Source organism: Lissotriton vulgaris, chromosome 5, assembly GCF_964263255.1.
Source record: "Lissotriton vulgaris chromosome 5, aLisVul1.2, whole genome shotgun sequence".
In the NCBI taxonomy this organism is placed as follows: Eukaryota; Metazoa; Chordata; class Amphibia; order Caudata; family Salamandridae; genus Lissotriton; species Lissotriton vulgaris.
The window spans coordinates 1,755,676,972-1,755,696,043 of NC_141693.1; the positions used below are offsets into that span (position 1 = coordinate 1,755,676,972).

The 19,072-nt window shown below is 44.9% G+C and overlaps 1 protein-coding gene across 1 annotated transcript in view; it reads left to right on the top strand.

The window, feature by feature from the left end:
- Positions 1–3,817: 3,817 nt before the first annotated feature.
- The window catches only part of ETV4 (ETS variant transcription factor 4), a 135,733-nt gene continuing 120,478 nt past the window's right edge, over positions 3,818–19,072 (top strand). The window contains exons 1-4 of the mRNA XM_086924011.1: positions 3,818–3,951; positions 5,279–5,386; positions 5,634–5,724; positions 6,772–6,819. Coding sequence (XP_086780137.1) covers positions 5,330–5,386; positions 5,634–5,724; positions 6,772–6,819 — 196 coding nt within the window. The 5' untranslated portion in view covers positions 3,818–3,951; positions 5,279–5,329. The remainder of the gene's footprint in view (positions 3,952–5,278; positions 5,387–5,633; positions 5,725–6,771; positions 6,820–19,072) is intronic.

The window sequence follows — 19,072 nt, forward strand, 5'->3', positions numbered from 1 at the left end:
ATCAATTGTTTACGTTGTAAGAGTGTAAAATACAACAGATCTTGGCCATTGTTTTGACATTGCTTCTGGGTACTGTATTCTTTTTAACTTTTTATAATCGAGTTATTTCATTTTACTGGCCATTTAAATTCGAGTGCCTTCTTTGCGTATTTGTTCCTCAATGAGTCATACATTATGGGACAAATACCATACTTTTTGTTCAACAAACAATTCAAGCTAAAACAACCATTTTCCAATAACTTCAGAAAAAACAGGCATGATGGATATCGGTCAAAAGAATCTCTCAAATAATCCTAAATTCAGACAAGGAGTCTGCATTACCTGTCCTTTACTATTTGCAAATAGTAACCATTATTCAAAAACTACCAAACAATCAATATTTATGTTGCTAATTCCATATTTCTCGTGAAGGGCTATTCCTGGCGTTTCCATTTTAGCAAGGTCAAAAGATCCCATCAGTGGCCTACTGATTTACTTGATTTTTCCTAGTTAGTTTTGTGCTATAGTTTGCTAAAAGCTACAGCGGCTAATCCATATTATACATGTCTTTTTTATTGGGGTGCCTTCCGGTGGAGCCGGATTACTGACCTCTAATAAACGGTCCGGGTTGAACCAATTACCAATCAGTGGGGAGAAGATAGGCATGATGTATAATCGGACAAGTGAAAATCTCAAACAATTGTGGACAAAGGTCCGCACTACCTATCCTTCGCTGTCTGCAAAGAGAGAGAATATTCCTATTCTTCATTGTTTGCAAGCAGGGAATATCTCAAAGAGAACCAACGTATCAAATAGCTAACAAGCTAAACGAACCAATAAAGTGCAATACTAGTATTTCAATCCAAACAATTCCAATACAATCAATCAATCAAACAATCGGATGGATAAACCATCCTACCAATCAGACGTATAAATGTCTTACTTAATCTTACCCGGACCACGTGGACAGTACTTTGCCTTCCCTTTCCAGCACCCGAGCGTTCTCTTACTCCAATTTTACCGCAGCACTCCTGTGGGATCCCAGTTAGGACCGCAGGTCACTCGAGAGAGGTCCGTTCGGAACCGGTGAAGTTCAGATTGGTTGGCAGCCAGACGAGGGTTCTCTCAAGGCAGGTTAACTTCCCACCGTTTAGATGTTCACTCCGTCGTTAGGACCTCTCTACCTGGTCCCGCATGTCTCTGATGGGCGCCACGTTGGGACGCCAATTGTGGAAATACAGCAAATCTTTAACGAATAACAAGACTGTTTGGCGCATGACGCCTCTAATTCCCCAATATCAATAGTTACCAAAATGAAGAGACAGGCGCTGGAAACTGGAAGGCAAGAAAAAGGTTTATTACACTCAAGAGGAGACCAAGTCAACTGCAGACACCAGGATGTCTTCAGGGAAGTGATCTGCTGGCAACTGCTTTGGCTCTTCCTTTTATACAGTTCTGGCACAATGTATTTGTTTCATTTATCTAGGTTACAACCTTGGAGTCTCCGCCCCGGGCAGGTTGTCACACAAGCCCACCATTGTTTTATAAACATGGGTACACAAGCCCAACATTAATTCTCCTCCCACCCAGGTCAAAACAGACAATTTAATCTTGTAGCTGGACCTTGCTTCAGGGTCTAAAACATGTGAGACCGGCCAGATCTAAGAGTCCATTCTGTTGATAAAAACAGGTCCCATTGTTGGCAAAAACAAGTCTTGTTGTGTGCAGTGCAATAAGCCATGTTTGCAAGAGTCTGTTTGGTATTTGGAACCTGTTTGTGTAGGAGTGTCCATGGGTTTGCCTGTAAACAGAGATGAGAGGAAAAATGAGTTTGTGGCAGCAGGTGGTGTTGATGTTTGTCGTGACAATAGTTTATAGCCCCTAACTCACATACCAGGTTGGTCAGAGGAATACAAAATGGCTGCGGTCGGTCAGAATGACTGCAGTTTATGTGCACGTAGGAACTTCCATCAGACAAGATGGCGCAGATAATGTTCATGATTGTCGTTTTGCTTTTAACACTCCAACTCCACCCTCAAACTCCACCTTCCAACTCCACCTTCCAACTCCACGGGCACAGACGGGCTTGCCTTAGGTGCGCCAGCGGCGCGCCTGCTGAGCGCGGCTTCCATATGAGGGGATGTGATGGGAGGAGCAGCTGGGAGGCGGCAGCAGGGCGGCGAATGGGATTACAGGTGGGCGGGCCGCAGCGGTGGGAAAAATGGGCGGGGCCGCGGGAGAACTGGGCACAGGAAGGAAAAACAAGTTTAGGCAAGAAAACAAGTACAGGCACAGAGGAATAAAAACAAGTCTGGGCAAGAAAGCAAGTACAGGCACAGGGGAATAAAAACAAGTCTGGGCAAGAAAGCAAGTAGAGGCACAGGGGAAAAAAACAAGTCCGGGTAAGAAAGCAAGTTAGGCACAGGGGAAAAATACAAGATTAGGCAAAAACTATGCAGGTAGAGCCGTGCAGCAGCGTGGGGAGCGACCTGCCCGCGAGCAGGGTCATAGGTCGCTCCTTTCACGGCTGCGCGGCTTCCATATGAGGGGATGAGGGAGGGAGGAGCAGCTGGGAGGTGGGGCGGCGAATGGGGTTGCAGGTGGGCGGGGCCGCAGCGACGGGAAAAACGGGCGGGGGCCGCGAGAGAACTGGGCACAGGAAGGAAAAACAAGTTCAGGCAAGAAAACAAGTACAGGCACAGAGGAATAAAAACAACATCACTCTGGAACACCACCACATCACTCTGGGAACACCACCACATCACTCGGAGACACCACCACTTCACTTGGGGATACCACCACATCACTCGGGGACACCACCACATCACTCTAATCCACCACATCACTCAGCCCAACCGCATCATCACTCAGCACTACAACAGCACTGTCCTTGTTTGCTACCAACAAGCATTGCCATAGCCAATAGGACTCGCATTAGGAAAGTGTAAGCTATTGGCTTTGTGAATAACAATGCTATTAATTTATATATTTTCAAAGCCAACACATATTTTAAAAATGTGTCATTTACAATACCAATAGCTCACACTTTCCTAATGCGAGACCTATTGCATTGCAAATGCTTGTTATTTTTTATTTACATTGTTTGAAATGTCGTCCTGCCAACTTACTGTAAGGAGCAGGATCTGAGCAGACAACCTTAGCAGGACACCAAAAGCTTACACTTCCCAGGATGTCTGACAACTATGTTATTTAGGTGTATTTGTAAAGCGCACTACACCCGCGAGGGTATCCTGGCGCTGAAGAATTCAACTCGTTCTGAATAACTGAACTAGTTCGACTTTATACTTGGCCTCTGGTACTCGTCCCTCGTCCAGTTACAAAGGGGAAAGTAAAACTACAAATACCAGAAACCAAAGTAAACAGGCTCTGCAAAGCCTCTCGCACATGGCACGCATGGGCTAGTGGAAATCATGGCGCTAGATCGAAGCTAAAAAGTTGTAGTTGCGTTGCTATAAGAGAGACGAGAGTACTGTGCGTTTAGCTCGGATTAAACATGGTCTGTTTCACCAATGGCGTTAGAAGCCTGCAGCCGGGACAGACAGTACAGTGTTAACGCGCATGTGGCTGCGGTGTTGTTCTTTTGTGCTTGGCAGGGCCCTGCTTCCCCTGCCCCAGGCTCTCTTTCACAGAACCTCATGAATGAACTCTACCAAGTGTTTTTTTTTATGAATGAGAGGGGGAAGCTGTGAATGGAGCTGGCTGGTTCACGCGGTGATTGGCTGCGACGCAGCCCGCCCAGGCGAGCCCTACGCTCCCATTGGATCAGGCGTCCTGCACAGGGGTTTCCATTCACAAAGTCTGTTCAGACAAAGGGCGGGGGGCAGAGGGGGGAAAGAGAAACAAACAGACCAATCCCGGCAGGCTCAGCTCTCCCGGGCCAAGAAGTGGCTGAAGGAGCGAGAAAAACAAGTCCGGCCGCCGAGAGCTCTTCCAGCCTGCAGAGGGACCCAGGTGAGGTGGGGGCCAGAGCGGGAGCTTCACGTATGCTACAGCCGTTGGGGAGCAAGAGGGTACCCCGCATGGTTAATGTTGCTTCTACGTGGCCTGCCCCGTCCGACGCGCGCCTGGTGCCCCTTCCATAGCTGCACTGGAAGTTGGTGCGACTGTGCGGGGCTCACACAGGCCCAGGGCAGCGCAGGCTGCAGCAGCAGGGAGAGAGTTCGAGGGGCGCGCGCGTGGCTCAGATATCGGGAAAGGAGCGCAGTGCATTGCAAATTAGGCACAGCTGCGACGTTCCCAGGAGATGGTGCATTTGAAATTGGAGGCGTGGAGGGAGTGCGAGAAACCTCAGAAATCATGCAAACTGGGGTACCTAAGAATCGGGGGCACTTTAGCATGACTGGAGCATGTAATTCGTAATGTAAAAAAAGTAGTCGAGAAGCTTAGAATACACATAGGGTGGCGGTGCTTATAAACTTTAGAAGGACGCTTTACGAAGGAAATGGAAGAGAGTGATCCAAGTTTTGTGCACGTTGGGGCCAATTGAAAATCAGCGGGGGCCCACTGCAGTTTTCGAAGACGTGGTGGGGTGCTCACGGGCTCGGGGCAATTCTATGAAATAAGGGCGCTCAGCAGACCACATCAGAGGTGACGTCGCGTTTGGTGCACGCCAAGAGCACGAAGAACGCGCATAAAATGTGCCCCCTCCCCACCAATAAAGGACTTAGGTGAACAATTTCTCGTGCCCCGTTTCTTTCACTTTACGGTGTGCAAAAATAACATGAAAGGTTTAGCGATTGCTTTACAATCCAATTTGAATTTTTGTTGTTGCCCAATTAAACAGCTGCCAGATCTAATCGAAGGCGCTATGTAACTTCCTGGTCCGTCTCTCAGAGCGCCACGTCGGACCAGCCCCACACACATTTCCCTAGCTTTAGTGACACTTGGGCACCCACCACCTGGCATGTATTTATCTCCGCTCGCTCACAATGGCGTATTATACATTTTTAAAGTGGGGTTTGTTTTATAAGTTATAACTCCCCTCCCCCTTGCTTGTCTCCCCTCCCCCTGTCTGGAAAAGTGTCTCTTGCCTTTGGCAGCAAGCGGATGTTTTTGTATGTGCTGGCAAATTGGCACATCCCATTTCCCCCTCCCATCCCCCAAGCCCCCTCCTCTTCTCTGTGATGGATGCAGCTAATTGCACTCAGCTCCTTCTCAGCAGAGGCTGCGAGCATCTCCCCTCCCCCTCTCCGTGCATTTTTGTGAATGGGGCTCATTATCTATGCAGGTTCCCCTCGCTCCATTCAAGCCTCTCTCCCTCCTCTGCTCTTTTCTACAGACCCCGTGGGGAGGAGGAAGTGCTCTCTTCATGACCACAAACAGTTAACGAATGGAGCGTAGGATGAAAGGATACCTGGACCAGCAAGTGCCGTACACCTTCCCAAACGTGAGTATCTTCTTTACTCTGCATCCATGTGTCTTAGTCCTCACTTTCATCATATCTAGTTAGTGTTTTTTTAATTACTTTCTAAAGATAATGCTGTCGACACAGACGACCTGGAGTCTTTCCTCCACATTTTCAATGTAAAAAGCTTACACCCTTGATTTGCAGACCATGCGATTACTTAATTCATAGGATTTATTTTGAGTCTTTTTTTCATGTTTTTTTATTTTGACTTTTTTTTTACCAATAGAAAAACGACGGAAATGGGAACCACGACAGACCTCTGATGGCAACCAAAAGGAAGTACATGGACACAGAGCTGCCTCCGCAGGAATCGGAAGGTAACACGCAGCATGCTTCTTCCCAGCTAACCTTCCTTCAGGGAACCCCCCCACTCTCGGAATAAAACGAATCTTTTTTTGTGAATTTACTTTTTTCTTGCTGTGTTGAGCCTCTTGGCTATCTCCTCGAGGAATTTTAAGCAGGCGTTTATACGTTGTCTTTCCTTTAAAGTGTCCACTGCTAACATCTTAAACCGCCAGTTTCCAGTGGGAAATAAGTAACGCTAGTGCCTACTTTTTTCATCAGAATTAAAATGCACACCACTGTTTGCAGTTTCCATTTGTAATTGGGGTTTTCATCTTTGAGTCGAGTTTAAGGGATACATATGCAAATCTGTTCATTGCACAAAAAAGATGCTAAAGTTGTACATGGACTTGCAATATGACTTGCATTTTTTTTTGCAAGTTTCAGCTAGATTCCACTACCCTAATTTTGCATTTCTCTCTAGATTGTGCTTCTCTCATCTCCTCTTCAGTTTATTTTCACTGACTCAAGACTTGTTCATTGTTAGAGTTGTGCTCAGAGGCACCGTGTAGGTTTTGGGATTCACAAATACACCTAGGAACAAGCATGTCTCGCTTTCTCATCTTGTCGGTATTCTTTTGGTACGGTTAGAGTACCTAGAATCACGTGATGGTGTTTTAAGTGCAATATAAGAATCAAAGTGCCATGGTGTCATTGGCTTATATCATCAGATTATTAATCAGAACTTGGATGATTAAAGTCATTTTAACCATCTCAAAACTCTTCCACGAGAGAGGCTATGTTGCTGTGTGTTGGTGTTTACTGTGAGCTTTGGTGTTCAGTATACTAGAACAATGGTTTTTGGTTATTCAATTTTTACAGAAATACTTTTGTTAATTTCTCTAGAGGTGACTTTATGTTAGACACTGTCACTCAATCATCCTATGCATCTTTCTGTATGATGCCAGTAATGTCACATCTGACTTTACCTGCAGGTGATTTGTTGTTTGTTTTGTTATCTCAAAGCACAATGTGGCCTGACTGTCGACTGTATATTGAGCGTACCTTTCTCTTTTCCACAGATCTCTTTCATGATTTAAGCCAGTTCCAGGAGACTTGGTTGACTGAAGGTAAGGAAGACAGATTTCTTTTCTCGTTTGTATCCACGTGTGGGTTTACTTTGCGCCTGTGCTCTGCCGGGGCTGGCCGCCCTCTATTTATTTTACCAGATTCCAACCACTGGGTATATTTTTCATGCTCGCCAACCCTTGGGCTCGTGCAAGTCGCAGATTATGAATCGCACTATTGTGCTGTGTATTTGCTTGTGAATGGAGCTTGGCTGTTTGCCCACTTTCCTTGCTGTATTTTTTTTCCTTCACCGACCACTGCGGTAGCTTGGTGTTAATTTGTTACTTATTGCTGTTGGTAACCAAAAACTGTGATGCTCTTTCGGCATTGTCAACTATTCTGATACATATTTTGGGAACGAAAGGCAGATTGATGGAGTGTGTCCACTTTAAATTATGTGTTTTGCTTGTGGTTGGCTTTATGCCACAGCCTTGAATTTCAAAAGTAAATTAAACCTTGCTGAGGCCAGCAATGGCAGCAGATTCTAGCAATAGCAACAGAACCAAAGCTGCTTTTTGTTTCACTGCAATCTCTAGTCGTGCTGATGGTTGACATTTAACAGTTTGAGCATGGTACTCTGAGAAATACTGCTGTATGCATTGTGTTGTGTCGTGTTTCAGTTTGTTTAGCTCAGCATTCGCCGGTTGCTTGAAATCTTGGTGCTAAAACGCCTGGATTGTGCCTGAAATTGTGGGTTTTCTGATGTATGTTTTTTTCAATATTGCATTTTTATTGGAGTCAAAGCTAATCCCCCCCACCAACACCACCACAAACACACCCGCTCCGATATCAACTGTGAGTTTCTTAATTTGGCTAGCTTGATTCTTGTGAGAAACCCGTGTGTGGGTCCCATCTCATCTAATTTTATTTTAAGCCATGATTTAATTTGTCTGTATGATACTGTTGCTTTAATTCTAAATGGACTGGGTTGTTGGTATGTTCTGAGTGTTCTGAATTGGAATATTGTGGCACTGTCATGTGCTATGTGTAAAGCCGATAGTTGCTTTTTGTGTATATTTAATGGGCACATAGTATATGCTATTCCGAGTCTTGCCTCGTAGATGTGTGGTTTTAACACCTTATGCAGACTGAATCACAAATAAGCATCCTTTTGATTTATACGTTTACAATGGACTTACTATTTATTTCACCCCTCCTTTCCTCCTAGTAGGGATTTTGGGGTTGGCTAAAATATTTTGCTGAGAATTTGTGAACTTAAGTTAAACTTTTTACAAAAAAAAAATGCATATATTTTCCTATTTTTGAATCTGTGGTTTCTAATACCGAGTAACATTGAGTTGGGTAACAATGTACCTTGTTTTATTCAACGCCAAGATACTCTTGGGTGAACATGCGCTTTACAAATACACGTTATGTATGTCATGGTAATATTGAACCCATTCTGTGTTCGTGGGCATCTGACTAATCTCAACCAGCTTCAGAGGATCGGGGATAAGTGGTTTGATGGTCTACATAGTACAGATGAGCCAGTGTGCTATGGAGTAAATAAGCGTCTCCAAGAAATACTTAATAACTTTCTAATGTGGGATTTTTTACAGTACTTGTCATGGATAGTTCTCTGTTTTATTGAACACTACTTTGCTTCTTTCTCTCTTGCACTATCACCTAAGTGTGCCCCTGGTTCATCGCACAGGTGCCGCTGAGGTGCTCTTGCCCTGTTCCATATAAAGCCATACTGTCAGCTGTATAGTTGTTCTGCTGCTTGACTTCTTCTGTGTGTTTGTATTGTTGGGTATAAGGTTGCCTAGTGAACATTATAACCTTTATTACTATTGACTAAATATAGGAAGGCGCCTTCGTAAAGCTGGTGTTTTAAAGGTCATGTGTGTTTTTCGAGGCAGTTGAACTTGATGCTCGCAGGATTGATCGTGTAGCATGGCAATGAGCGAGAGACTCCTGAGTTGGCTTTTACTTGACGGTGTTAAGATGTTGTTGGGTCAGAAAGGTATAGACATGGGATATGCTGTGTTCGACAGTCTTTACTAAACACCTCTAATGTTGTGCTTGGGTTAGTGAAGGGTGAAGATTAATAAGTCAGCAGAGTAGACCATCAGGGCGAAGCCTGCTTCAGTCGAACATTCAATAGGATAGGCGTATTTCTGTCTTTCGCCGGGTGTCTCTTCTTCCAGTCTTCCACTGAAGCGGTCCAACAATGTGACACTGTATTCTAATGTCACGTGTCACACAGCCTAGTCTAATACTCCGCCCAATCGCTGTTCACTTTCAAATACCTTTTTTTTTTAAAAAAAAATTGGAAGGTGCCATTGTGAAAGGGGCAACAGTATATCGAATGTACAGAATGCTTTGCTATGTTCTGCTGTTTTTACTCTTATTGCTTGTCTGTTGCTTATGTCTGGCACTTGGCAGTGGTTTGATTAAATGTTCTCAAGGGAGGTTGTTGCCAATTTTGGTTTTTCTGTGGTCTTCCTCTAGCTCGGAATCATTGTCCGCAGCCGAGTTGTGCACTCCATATTTGGTGTATCCCATACACTTCCCTCTTGCTTCTGGCCAGGGACAGAGGGATTCACTTTCTTCTTTGTATTGCTCAAGTAGACTGCATCTCAATCGTGAAACTCTGGGATCTCATTTTTCTGGTTTAAGCTTTGTTGGGGTCATATCTATTACGTCATTGGACCACGCAACGCCTAAAATGCAGGGTTAAAGATGGGGTTCTTCAGTAATGCCGCTGTACAGAGACATCAGACCCCCTACTATGGTAAGTCTGCAATCAATTGATTACTGCTTTACTGATGCCGCTGAGTTGGCGACAGCCGCAGATCATTCTCATTCAATTTAGGGAGGAAGATGAGAACTGGATGTAGGAAAATCCCTTCAATTTGTACATTCTAAAGCTTGAGGTCGGATCATCTGTTGAAGGTTGGTTGCTAGTGCCTTGTATGTTTTAGTTCGGGATGAGCCTTCCCTTATTCGGATGGCGAGCACCAACAGGGGTGATTGTATGACTGGGCAAAGAATAAAACATATGTTTTATCTTTCTATCAGACTTTATTTAGCGCCTACTTTGTGTCTTTGCGTAGATGTGCAGACCCAGCATATCTAAGCAACTGAAAGGCGCAAATATGAAGTGTCATTAAAGGACCGATAAGCAGTGATGCAACCATGGGAAAGCAGAGTTCTGTTGTTGCATGTCGAAGGTGTTAATTGAGTAGATGCTGGTGCCAACCTTTTAATCTTGTTATTTAGTGCAATGTCAACGTATTCTTGTAGCTCCACACAGTTGTTTACTTGGGGTTGACAGACGCAGTTGCTGGGATTAATTTGCTTTCTTTTTTTATTTCTGAGCTTTTGGAGGTTCAGGGTGGTATCACCCTACTTTTTTTCCCCCCTCTTTCATTACATTACGATTTTCCCCTATCCCTTCCAGATAAATGTATACATGCATCACTAATTAGATTAGATGTCTTGCTGATAGATTGCCGTCTAAAGGATAGCCCTACTTTGTCCCTCATTTGCAGACTTCTACATATACGCAATCAGATTGCCAATGTCTGCTCTGTTGGTGTCCATGGGAATCTGTGGTGTGATGGGCAGTCCTAGTCTCTGGTGTAATTGTTTTCTTCCTCTAATCGAGGAAGACATGTCAGTCCGCATTTAAAATGAAACCCATCAGAAATAACGGAACATCTCCTTCCGCACCCCTCTTGGCTTCCGCACAAGCACTGGTGGTGCCTGAGCAGCCTTCGTGTTGTCTCTTTTATAGAGATGAGGTTGGTTGGTTTTAAGGAACAGAGTCTATGGGGGTGAGAAACAGTTTGCTTGGGTTGTATTGCATATATTCTAGTAAGGTCTAGTTGTGCCACTTTCCTGAATGTTGGTCGTTTCTCTCATTTAACATTGTTTTTATCTGGGGTTGGTGTTTGAGTGGGTTGACTAAGAACAGCCCCTAACTAGTCATGGGTTTGATCTTCCAGTACAGGAGTCTAATCGCAGGATGAGGCTGCAAAAATGTGTTGAACTTGTTACTGCACGAACACAGGCAGAGTGCATTTTGCAGATTTGCAGTTTGGGTGTTTGCATGACCTGCCTCTTCCTTTCCTTCATTTATTACTTTTTTATTGGTAGAAAATGAGAACCTTTTTTAAATACTAACACACTTATGTGACATGAGTATTCATGGGATATCTTCCATTATTTTCTTTTGTTGGGGTTTGTTTTATACTAGTTGCCTTTCGGGTCACTAGTGTCTGAAAATCTCCTCGTCAGTTTTGTGCAGGAAGGTGCCTATCAAGCTCCTGCCTCTTAGTATCACCTGATCATGTGCTTTCCTGCATGAGGGTGTATTTCCGGGCTTCCTGGATACTAATCATTGCGATTTCTGAGGTGGGCTTTACTAGATTGTCTAAGTAACCGATTTTAGTCGCTATTGTTGGGTAATTAATTATCTTGTCATAATGTGGCTGTCATCCTTTTTTTTTCTCTGCGCCCTCTTCTGTGGACCTGGTTTGGTATACTATTCAATTCTCCTGCCTGTACACCTTTTAACTTTAAACCCATATTCAGACACTGAGACCTTCTTGGACCTGTGCTTCCCCTTTCAGTGAAAGAGCTAAAGGACTGTTGTCGGTATATTCAGAAGAAAAATTGTGAGATCTGCCACTAAGTTGAAAATGTGTGACTAATCTAAAAACTTAGTTCCGATGTATTGTGTATGCAACTCTGTTTCTGTGCACCGACCTGCACAACATTTGAACAGTCTTTATCTTGAACCTTGCTAGAGGCGGAGCCCACTGTGTGGGAGTGAGTATTTAATCCTGCTTGTTTTTGTGGTGGAGTTGTGGTTTTTGTTAGTTTAAGCAATTGTATCCCTTGGATGATATGCAAGCTTGGCATATGCTCCTTACGTGATGTTGATCATCATAGTATTGGAATCTCTTGCGTTCTGTGTCGCGGGTTCACCGTCCCACTGAAGGCTGTGCGGCTATCCTATGCCCTTAGGCTGAAGTACCCAGTCCTTCAATGGTGCATTAGTCACTGGATGCAGAGGTCTGTTCTGGGTCTAATTGCAGCCATGTCGTACCTTGTTGTCGGTAAATGGATGACTAGGTACAATGCCCGCTCATGAACATAAATATCAACCTCGGACTGAAATACCGATCCCACTGAGTCACTCGGAGGTACTCCTTTTTGTAAAAGGATTGTTGCCTTGAGGCATCCATGTAAAGAATCTGTGGTTGCAGGTTTGCAGTAGTTTAAGTTGAGCTGACCCTGCCATAAGACCAGGCTCCCACAGCCACCCCGCCCCCACCTCAAAGTACTTTCTATGGCTTCTTTTCCCCACCCCATATAAGCAACACCCAGATGCATACCCAGTCTTCCCCTGTGCTTCACCTCGGTCATATGTGTCGACAATAGCAAGACAGCCAGTAAAACCTGTTGTGCACAGTCTGGGATACCTACCTGTCTGGCGAACTGTCGGCGCGCCGTGCAGTTTCAGCACTCTGCAGTCTCTGCATCCTTGCAAGGTTGATCATTTGTGACCTGTTTTGATTGGACAATGAGTTGACCAAGTAAAGTGTTCTTATACTACCAGATTAATGATGTTGTGCTGTGGTATAATGCATACACACTTTTCATTTAATTTGAAAATAGCAATATTTTTGGTAATATTATGATTGTACGGTTCAAAGGTCATCACTCTGCATAAATTCTAGCAAATCATGAATCGCCCTAGCGTGTTGACACAAGATAGCAAGCATATTGGGTGTTGTACTGGGCATTTTATTGGTGTTGGACAGTGTGTGCTTAAGACCTGAGACTAGGCATAGACATTCAGCGGAGAATGGGAATATGGTTCATCGTTGCGCCGGATTGAGGCTATGGCCAATAATGCAGTGGATTCTACTGGCCACTGGATGGGGCTTGGGGACTTCTTGAGGACTGGAGGCCATAGCTTTAAAGCCTAGCTGAATACTCAACCATTCCTACTTTCCACTGAGTTTGAAAGGTATCATAGTAACCTTGGGGTGGTTAATGACACCACCTGTTTACGCTACAAGTCCAGTCTTTAGATAAGACAAAATAGATGGGCAGTTTCAGGTGATTTGGTACAAAATACTTAGAATTTTGCCTAACAAGGCCGCTTGTATAACTTACTACACATCCATGCTGTCATAGAATCCCTTGCTGTCTTATTTCTGCCACAATTTTTCTGCACCCTTCACTTTTTTTCTTCTTGCACCTTGCTTCCAGTAAACACCTGAGCGGTGGGGCAACCGGCAGTGTGCTACTCCTCACATACCTTACTCCACCCAGACCTTAGTTCAGAAAATAGTTCTACAAGTTGAGTGACGCCAGGAGAACTGTGTGCAGTTTGCTAGTCGCAGGCGTAAGCAGGTGCACAACCCACCCAGGGCTGCATTAGTGTTTCATCCTCCTAACTTTGAGAAGCGTAGTCTTGTTTCGTAATGCTTCCTGTTGCACGGTGGTCTCTCCATGATTTAACCTCTCCTCTTGTAGGCGTTTTGTCACTTGTTACCGGATTCTTGTGAATGCAGTGGTCAGCTGTTGTTCTAGTTTGGCTCAATGTGCAATCACAGGCTGCTGCTGAAGAAACACAAAAGCGGACTTTCCTGTGGCCAGCGTCGCAGTTTCACCCTCCCCAGAGCCGTTTCAGTGCTGGGCTTAGCCCAGTATTTTTCGGGAGCAGTGTGCGATAACACTATCCTTCTTGAATGGTAGTTCTGACGACGATGCCTCGTTGCGTTGCAGCTGACAGAGGCGGCTCTATTGCCGCGAGCTCACAGGCGCACCTTTGTGCCAGATTGGCGCGCGCTGGCAGGGGGCACGGAGCAGATGACGGGCCTGGCGCGTGGACATGTTTCCGGCCTGGCTTTCAGGAGACTTTGTACACCTTGCAGTGGTGTGTTTTTGCAATTACACGGTTTGAGTTTAATGTTGTTTGGCTGGCGTCATGTTTTCCACCTGTAAACGCCCCACCCCCCTTTCAGTGACAGACTGCAAAGGGCCGGTTCTATAGGTGTTCTTTATACTTTGCAGTTTTGGTAGTAGTACCATGACGACGCTTTTAATTGTAAAATTGAAATTTTGTTCTGTGTGTGAAAAAAATATATGTATTGGGAATTTTTCTCAGGGAGGCATAGTTATTTTGTGTTTTTTTTTTTTAGGGGAGGGGGGGTCCAGTTGAACGCCCCCCCCCCCCCCCCCTCTCCCCACCAAGGCTTAACATAAAGGACAAGGTACAAGCATCCGTGGAGCGTCTTGATCATGGCAAGGGCTGGTAGACGTTTGTTTTCGTCAAGACATGCCTGTGTGGGGATGCTCTGAACCGGCAATCGCTGATCAAGCCGAAGCACGTGAAGGTCTGAGTTTTGAGTAAGCCATGACCCGAGTTTAACATCTCCCGGATACTTCTGGAAATGTTCTGTAGGTTACTGTTGTCCGCTTGTTTTGTCGCGTGCCTGCGTGCAAATGCTTGGTTTGCGACGTCATTCTGTAAATGTGTTTGCGTTCTGTAGATTCTAATGTATGTTTTGAAAATTCTAACTTGTTAACTTGGGCCTTGAAATGCTGACCAGCGTCGCATAACATCACGGAATTTCCTCCGTTTGCAAAACAGTTGGTTAGGTCACCTGTTGGTTAGGTCACCTGTTGGTTAGGTCACCTGTTGGTTAGGGCACCTATGCAGGGATATACAGCCGCTGTAAGAATTTCACGTTTAAATCCAACCCAGCAATACCCCTCCTTTATTTATGAATTTTTGTTGCTTAGGGCGACCCTACACCTCATGTTAAAAAAAAAAAAGATTGTTGCTTACCTCTTTCTTACCTGCAAATAGTTTGCTATATAGCAGATTGAATTATTTTTTTCAGAGCATATTGGCAATCTCAAATGTATCCATTAACATCGCAAACAGAAGTTTGACTTTCGGTGTAACCCCGTCACTGTGTTTATTACACCCTCTCTGCCCAGCCACAATTTGCAGTCTGATTAATACTTGCTGTATTGAGATGGTTCTGTAAGAAGAAACTTTTTTTTAATTTTTTACTTCTGTCAGTAAATGCCCACAATAAATACATATTGGCAAGCAGGAAATCGCTGGTGTCCTTTGATTGCGGCGCTTAAAAGATAATGATCATAAAATTGAGGCTAGACTGGACGTTTCCGTTGTGGTGATGAGGTGAAATCTGCAAGTCTAGTCAAAGCGGAGTAGTATGGAGGTACTTCCTGATGAGGCGACTCCACCCTGAAGTATCTGCCTGTCTAGTCAAAGCTGAGTAGTATGGAGGTAGTTCCTGATGAGGCGACTCCACCCTGAAGTAATACCCAACTTTTTCAGCTCCTCGACACTAGTAGCTGTAAAAGGTAAAGTTGCCAAAAGATTACAAAAAAGATAACCAGGCACGTTGGTCACATGAAGTCTGCATCTTCAGCGTTGGTCGCAACTTTAAAATGGTCAAGAGGTGAATCTGCCTATGGAGAGCCCAAGATGGCTATATATCGAAAGATGTGGTGTGAATTTTTTCATTGTAAGATCCTTACTGTTGGGTGTATTTAAAAAATGCATTGCGCCTTTTTAGCCTAGAAATGCAGTGACTGTTCTTCCTCTGCTCTTCTGCATGCTTTGCACCATGGTTGTACTAGGGCAGATCTGTGCTGCCCCTAAGATAAAAGGTGTAGTTGCATGTTCTGTTCTTTTTGGTGTAATCAGTGACCTGGCTAGAGTGCTGTGTCCTTGCCCAGGCTAGAGCGCAGTGTTCTTGCCATCAGCTTGTGTCTCTGGTCTTGGATGCCTTTGCTCTGCAGCCTCTGCTCCTATGCTACCTACAAGTAGCATGTGTTTAGAATTTCTAAGCAAATTTCAGATCATTATGTTTGGCTTCTTTTTAGCCATATGTGTAGTGGAGAGAGAGTTTGAGCTAAACTTCGATTACAGTGAAATACCCTTTACTCTTAGTGGGGATGCGTTTTTCATACATATTTATATTTTGGGGGGTTTTCAAATTAGATTGTGCAGGTATTTGACATTTGATAAATCAGTAAGCTCACGGTTGTTTAATTTCTGAACAACAGTTGTGTATTGGTTTCAAAGTATTTTAACTGGCAACCAAAAAAATTGCACATCAAAAATTTTTTGTAGCGTTCTCCACCATTTGTGTGATGGGGTGAGTGGCTTGGGGCAAGTTCTTCCAGAGTTCTTTAGATTCTGTCAGACTTGAGAGGTCTTTCTCGAGGTTTGATGGGGTGCATGGCCCAGCAGCTCCACATCCTCCCATGAAGTGGTACTCAGACTTCAAGAATGCATTGCCAGCCCTGTAGGAGAAAGAATGGACACTTGGTCCAAGATTTCATTGGTTGTGACATATGAAACGGAACTCCAAGACACGAGCACTTTCACATCCTCTGCCTACAGCTCTCTGGTGTACCTACACCAGCACATACATAGAAGTTTGATGGTCATTATTTTGCTGGTGTTTTGTAGGTTTTAGACCTACTGTATATAACCCAGAAAGAATCACCTTTGTGCCTTTCAAGGTACTTGTGTGTTTATTTATACCTGTATGTGGTATTGCAGTACATGAGACTACTTTACATCCAGAATGTACACTGACTCATCGAACATTAAATTCTTTCTCTCAAATGCACGGTATACAGAAAGCTTTTTTTTCTTCTTTTGCATTTTTTTCACTGCAGCCGACTCTATTTAATAGTTTAGTCAGAACTCAAAATCCAAGACTGGCCTATTGAATTTGACTGTGCTTGTTTTTATCCCCTCGCCTAGAGATAAGGCTTTTTTTTGGGTACTTAGCAGTGCTCAATTTGACCTGGTGGTAGCAGATGGGGCCCATTAGTACTTCTTTTTTGGTACTGGCACTTAATTTTCATCATCTGACTTTGACCCACAGCAAGAAAGAGAAAAACAAACCAGGATAAAAAGAGGATGAAAAAAGACTAAAAAACAGTAAGAGAGAAAGCATGCATAAAAGAACCCACGTTAGTGAAATAAAGGGGCTGGGAGTGCACGAAGGAAGCGTGAGATGGAATTGAGATTACGCAGCCTTCGTATTTGTCAATCCTGGTCTTGGTCAGCGCGAGCTGTGGGGTTCTGAGGAAAAACCCTTTGCACCGACACTTCCTGTTTTTGCAAAGTAAGCTCCATGCTAGGCTGAGTGAGAGAGAGGGGGAGAGAATACTGTAGGAGTGGTGAGAAGTAGGAGTTTGTTCTGTAAATTTACTTGGAGAGTGAGTTGCATTATGAAAAATAGGCATGAGGAAGTTGGGAGTGACATCAGAACATAACTGCATTCACAGGAGTCCACCGTTGACTAGCACTGTAAATGTATGCCTGGAGGAACATGACCGCTATAGGACGGTGTAAGGTTCAGTAGACTGGAGGACACGTAAACCCTTTGTGGTAATCAGGAGTCCACCGTTGACTAGCACTGTAAATGTATGCCTGGAGGAACATGACCGCTATAGTACGGTGTAAGGTACAGTAGACTGGAGGACACGTAAACCCTTTGTGGTAATCGGGAGTCCACCGTTGTCGCTGGAGCTAGATTGCCACATGTCCTGAATTAATTCACATCCTGGCTAGTTATTCTGCAAGAATGACTTGGCTCTGGACCTTGTAGGCAATAAAAGGAATTACCCAGGGGCTTGTTTCTTGAGCCATGAAATTATTCTTTATGGCCTCCAAGCCGAGTAAGACCCTTCCTCGCCCCACCCTGTTTTTCATAGTTCATTAAAGCTTCTTGACTGAAGGTTTACCAGAGGAATCCATGTCAGCAGGGTTAGTCGTGTGCTACTGTAATACGAAAATGCATTCTAGGAGTTGAAGTCCTGGTTCATCTCCATTTCTCCAGTTGAGCTCCATTGCTAGGTCACTACAGTGCATAGAAGTAACACTTTGTGTGGACTGTGGTGTCACTGGTGGCATGGAGCCATTGGTAAACTAGTGCCTCCAGCCCCTTGCACAATGCAGACCGGTGGTCATGTTCCAGCCCAGCTCTTTGAACCCTGCTTAGTTAGTCGTAGTTGCGTTGTATTGGCTCCGTGTTTGCCAGAGGGAGCAGGAAACCTTTGATTGTTACTGTTGTCGGAGTCTCCTCCTGTTTCAGTTTCTTTGCCTCGGAAGTAGACATCCGGTGTGCCTTTCAGGAGCGGTGGCCGCCCCTCCTGGGGAGCCGGTCTCCCCTTCTGGGGCTCGGCTCCAGAGAGCGGCGTGGGCCTGCTCGGACCTGCAGCTCCCTCGGCGGGAATCCTACTCCGACGGCACGCTCCTGCCTGCCTGCTTTGGGGTGCTCCGCATCCGCGCGCGCGTGGTGCAGAGCGCAGACTGACATCTGGAGGAGAGCGATTGGTCCTTGGAACGAGCTTCTCCGTACCCTTCTAACTCTGCCTCCTCGTAAGGCAATGGACGTCTGATGACCCTTGCAATATCCTGTTTACATATGTAGTGGCCACGTTATTCCTCATAATACCGTGACAGCATTGCCCTCTTACCGATGCACAATAGCCCGTGTGTCTTGGTTCCCTCCAATTGCAGCAGATGTTACAGTTAACTTAAAATAAACCTAGAACCTGTACTGTGGAAAAACACGCACCTATGTGTGGCTTATCATTTTTTTGCGATCAGATATTTTAAGTAGTTTTAAGGCGTGCCAGGTTTAATGTCTGCATTGTGCTTTTAAAATGAATATGGGGTAATGTAAAGCTATATTCATTCTCTTCTGTACTGAACATCTGGGGCCGTGATACAGTTGGTACCCTGAGACTGCAAAGGGTGCGTGTGTCCGCTTCTTGAACCCATGAAGCCGTTTGGTGTCCAGGGGGGGCTGCAGATGCTTCTGAGCCCCCTTCTATACAGAGGTGTGCGTTGGTGCCTACCTTGTTCTGGCGCAATCACTTCAGGAGTTCACATGTGTATGGAGGTGTGGCCCCTTGGAAATGGGGAAACCTTTTACCTCAGCACCCTCGCCGTATTACAGTCGCAGAAGAAAAGAGACCATTGGGGTCCTTGCCAGGGCAGAAAGCAGTTCCTGTGGACTCCCCAGACACCCCCTTGTAGCCTGGAGCACTTCTGAGAGAAATGTAGCCAAGTTCGACTAGGAGGTGATGAGAACATTACAATGTGTGTTTGAATCCTTTGAGTAATGTCTGTGGTGGCACAGGTCTGAGTTAGCCAGCAAGAGCTCCACATCTTTGGGGCGTTTTTTGAGCCTAATCAATCGAGGGGCACCAATGGGGCAGAGT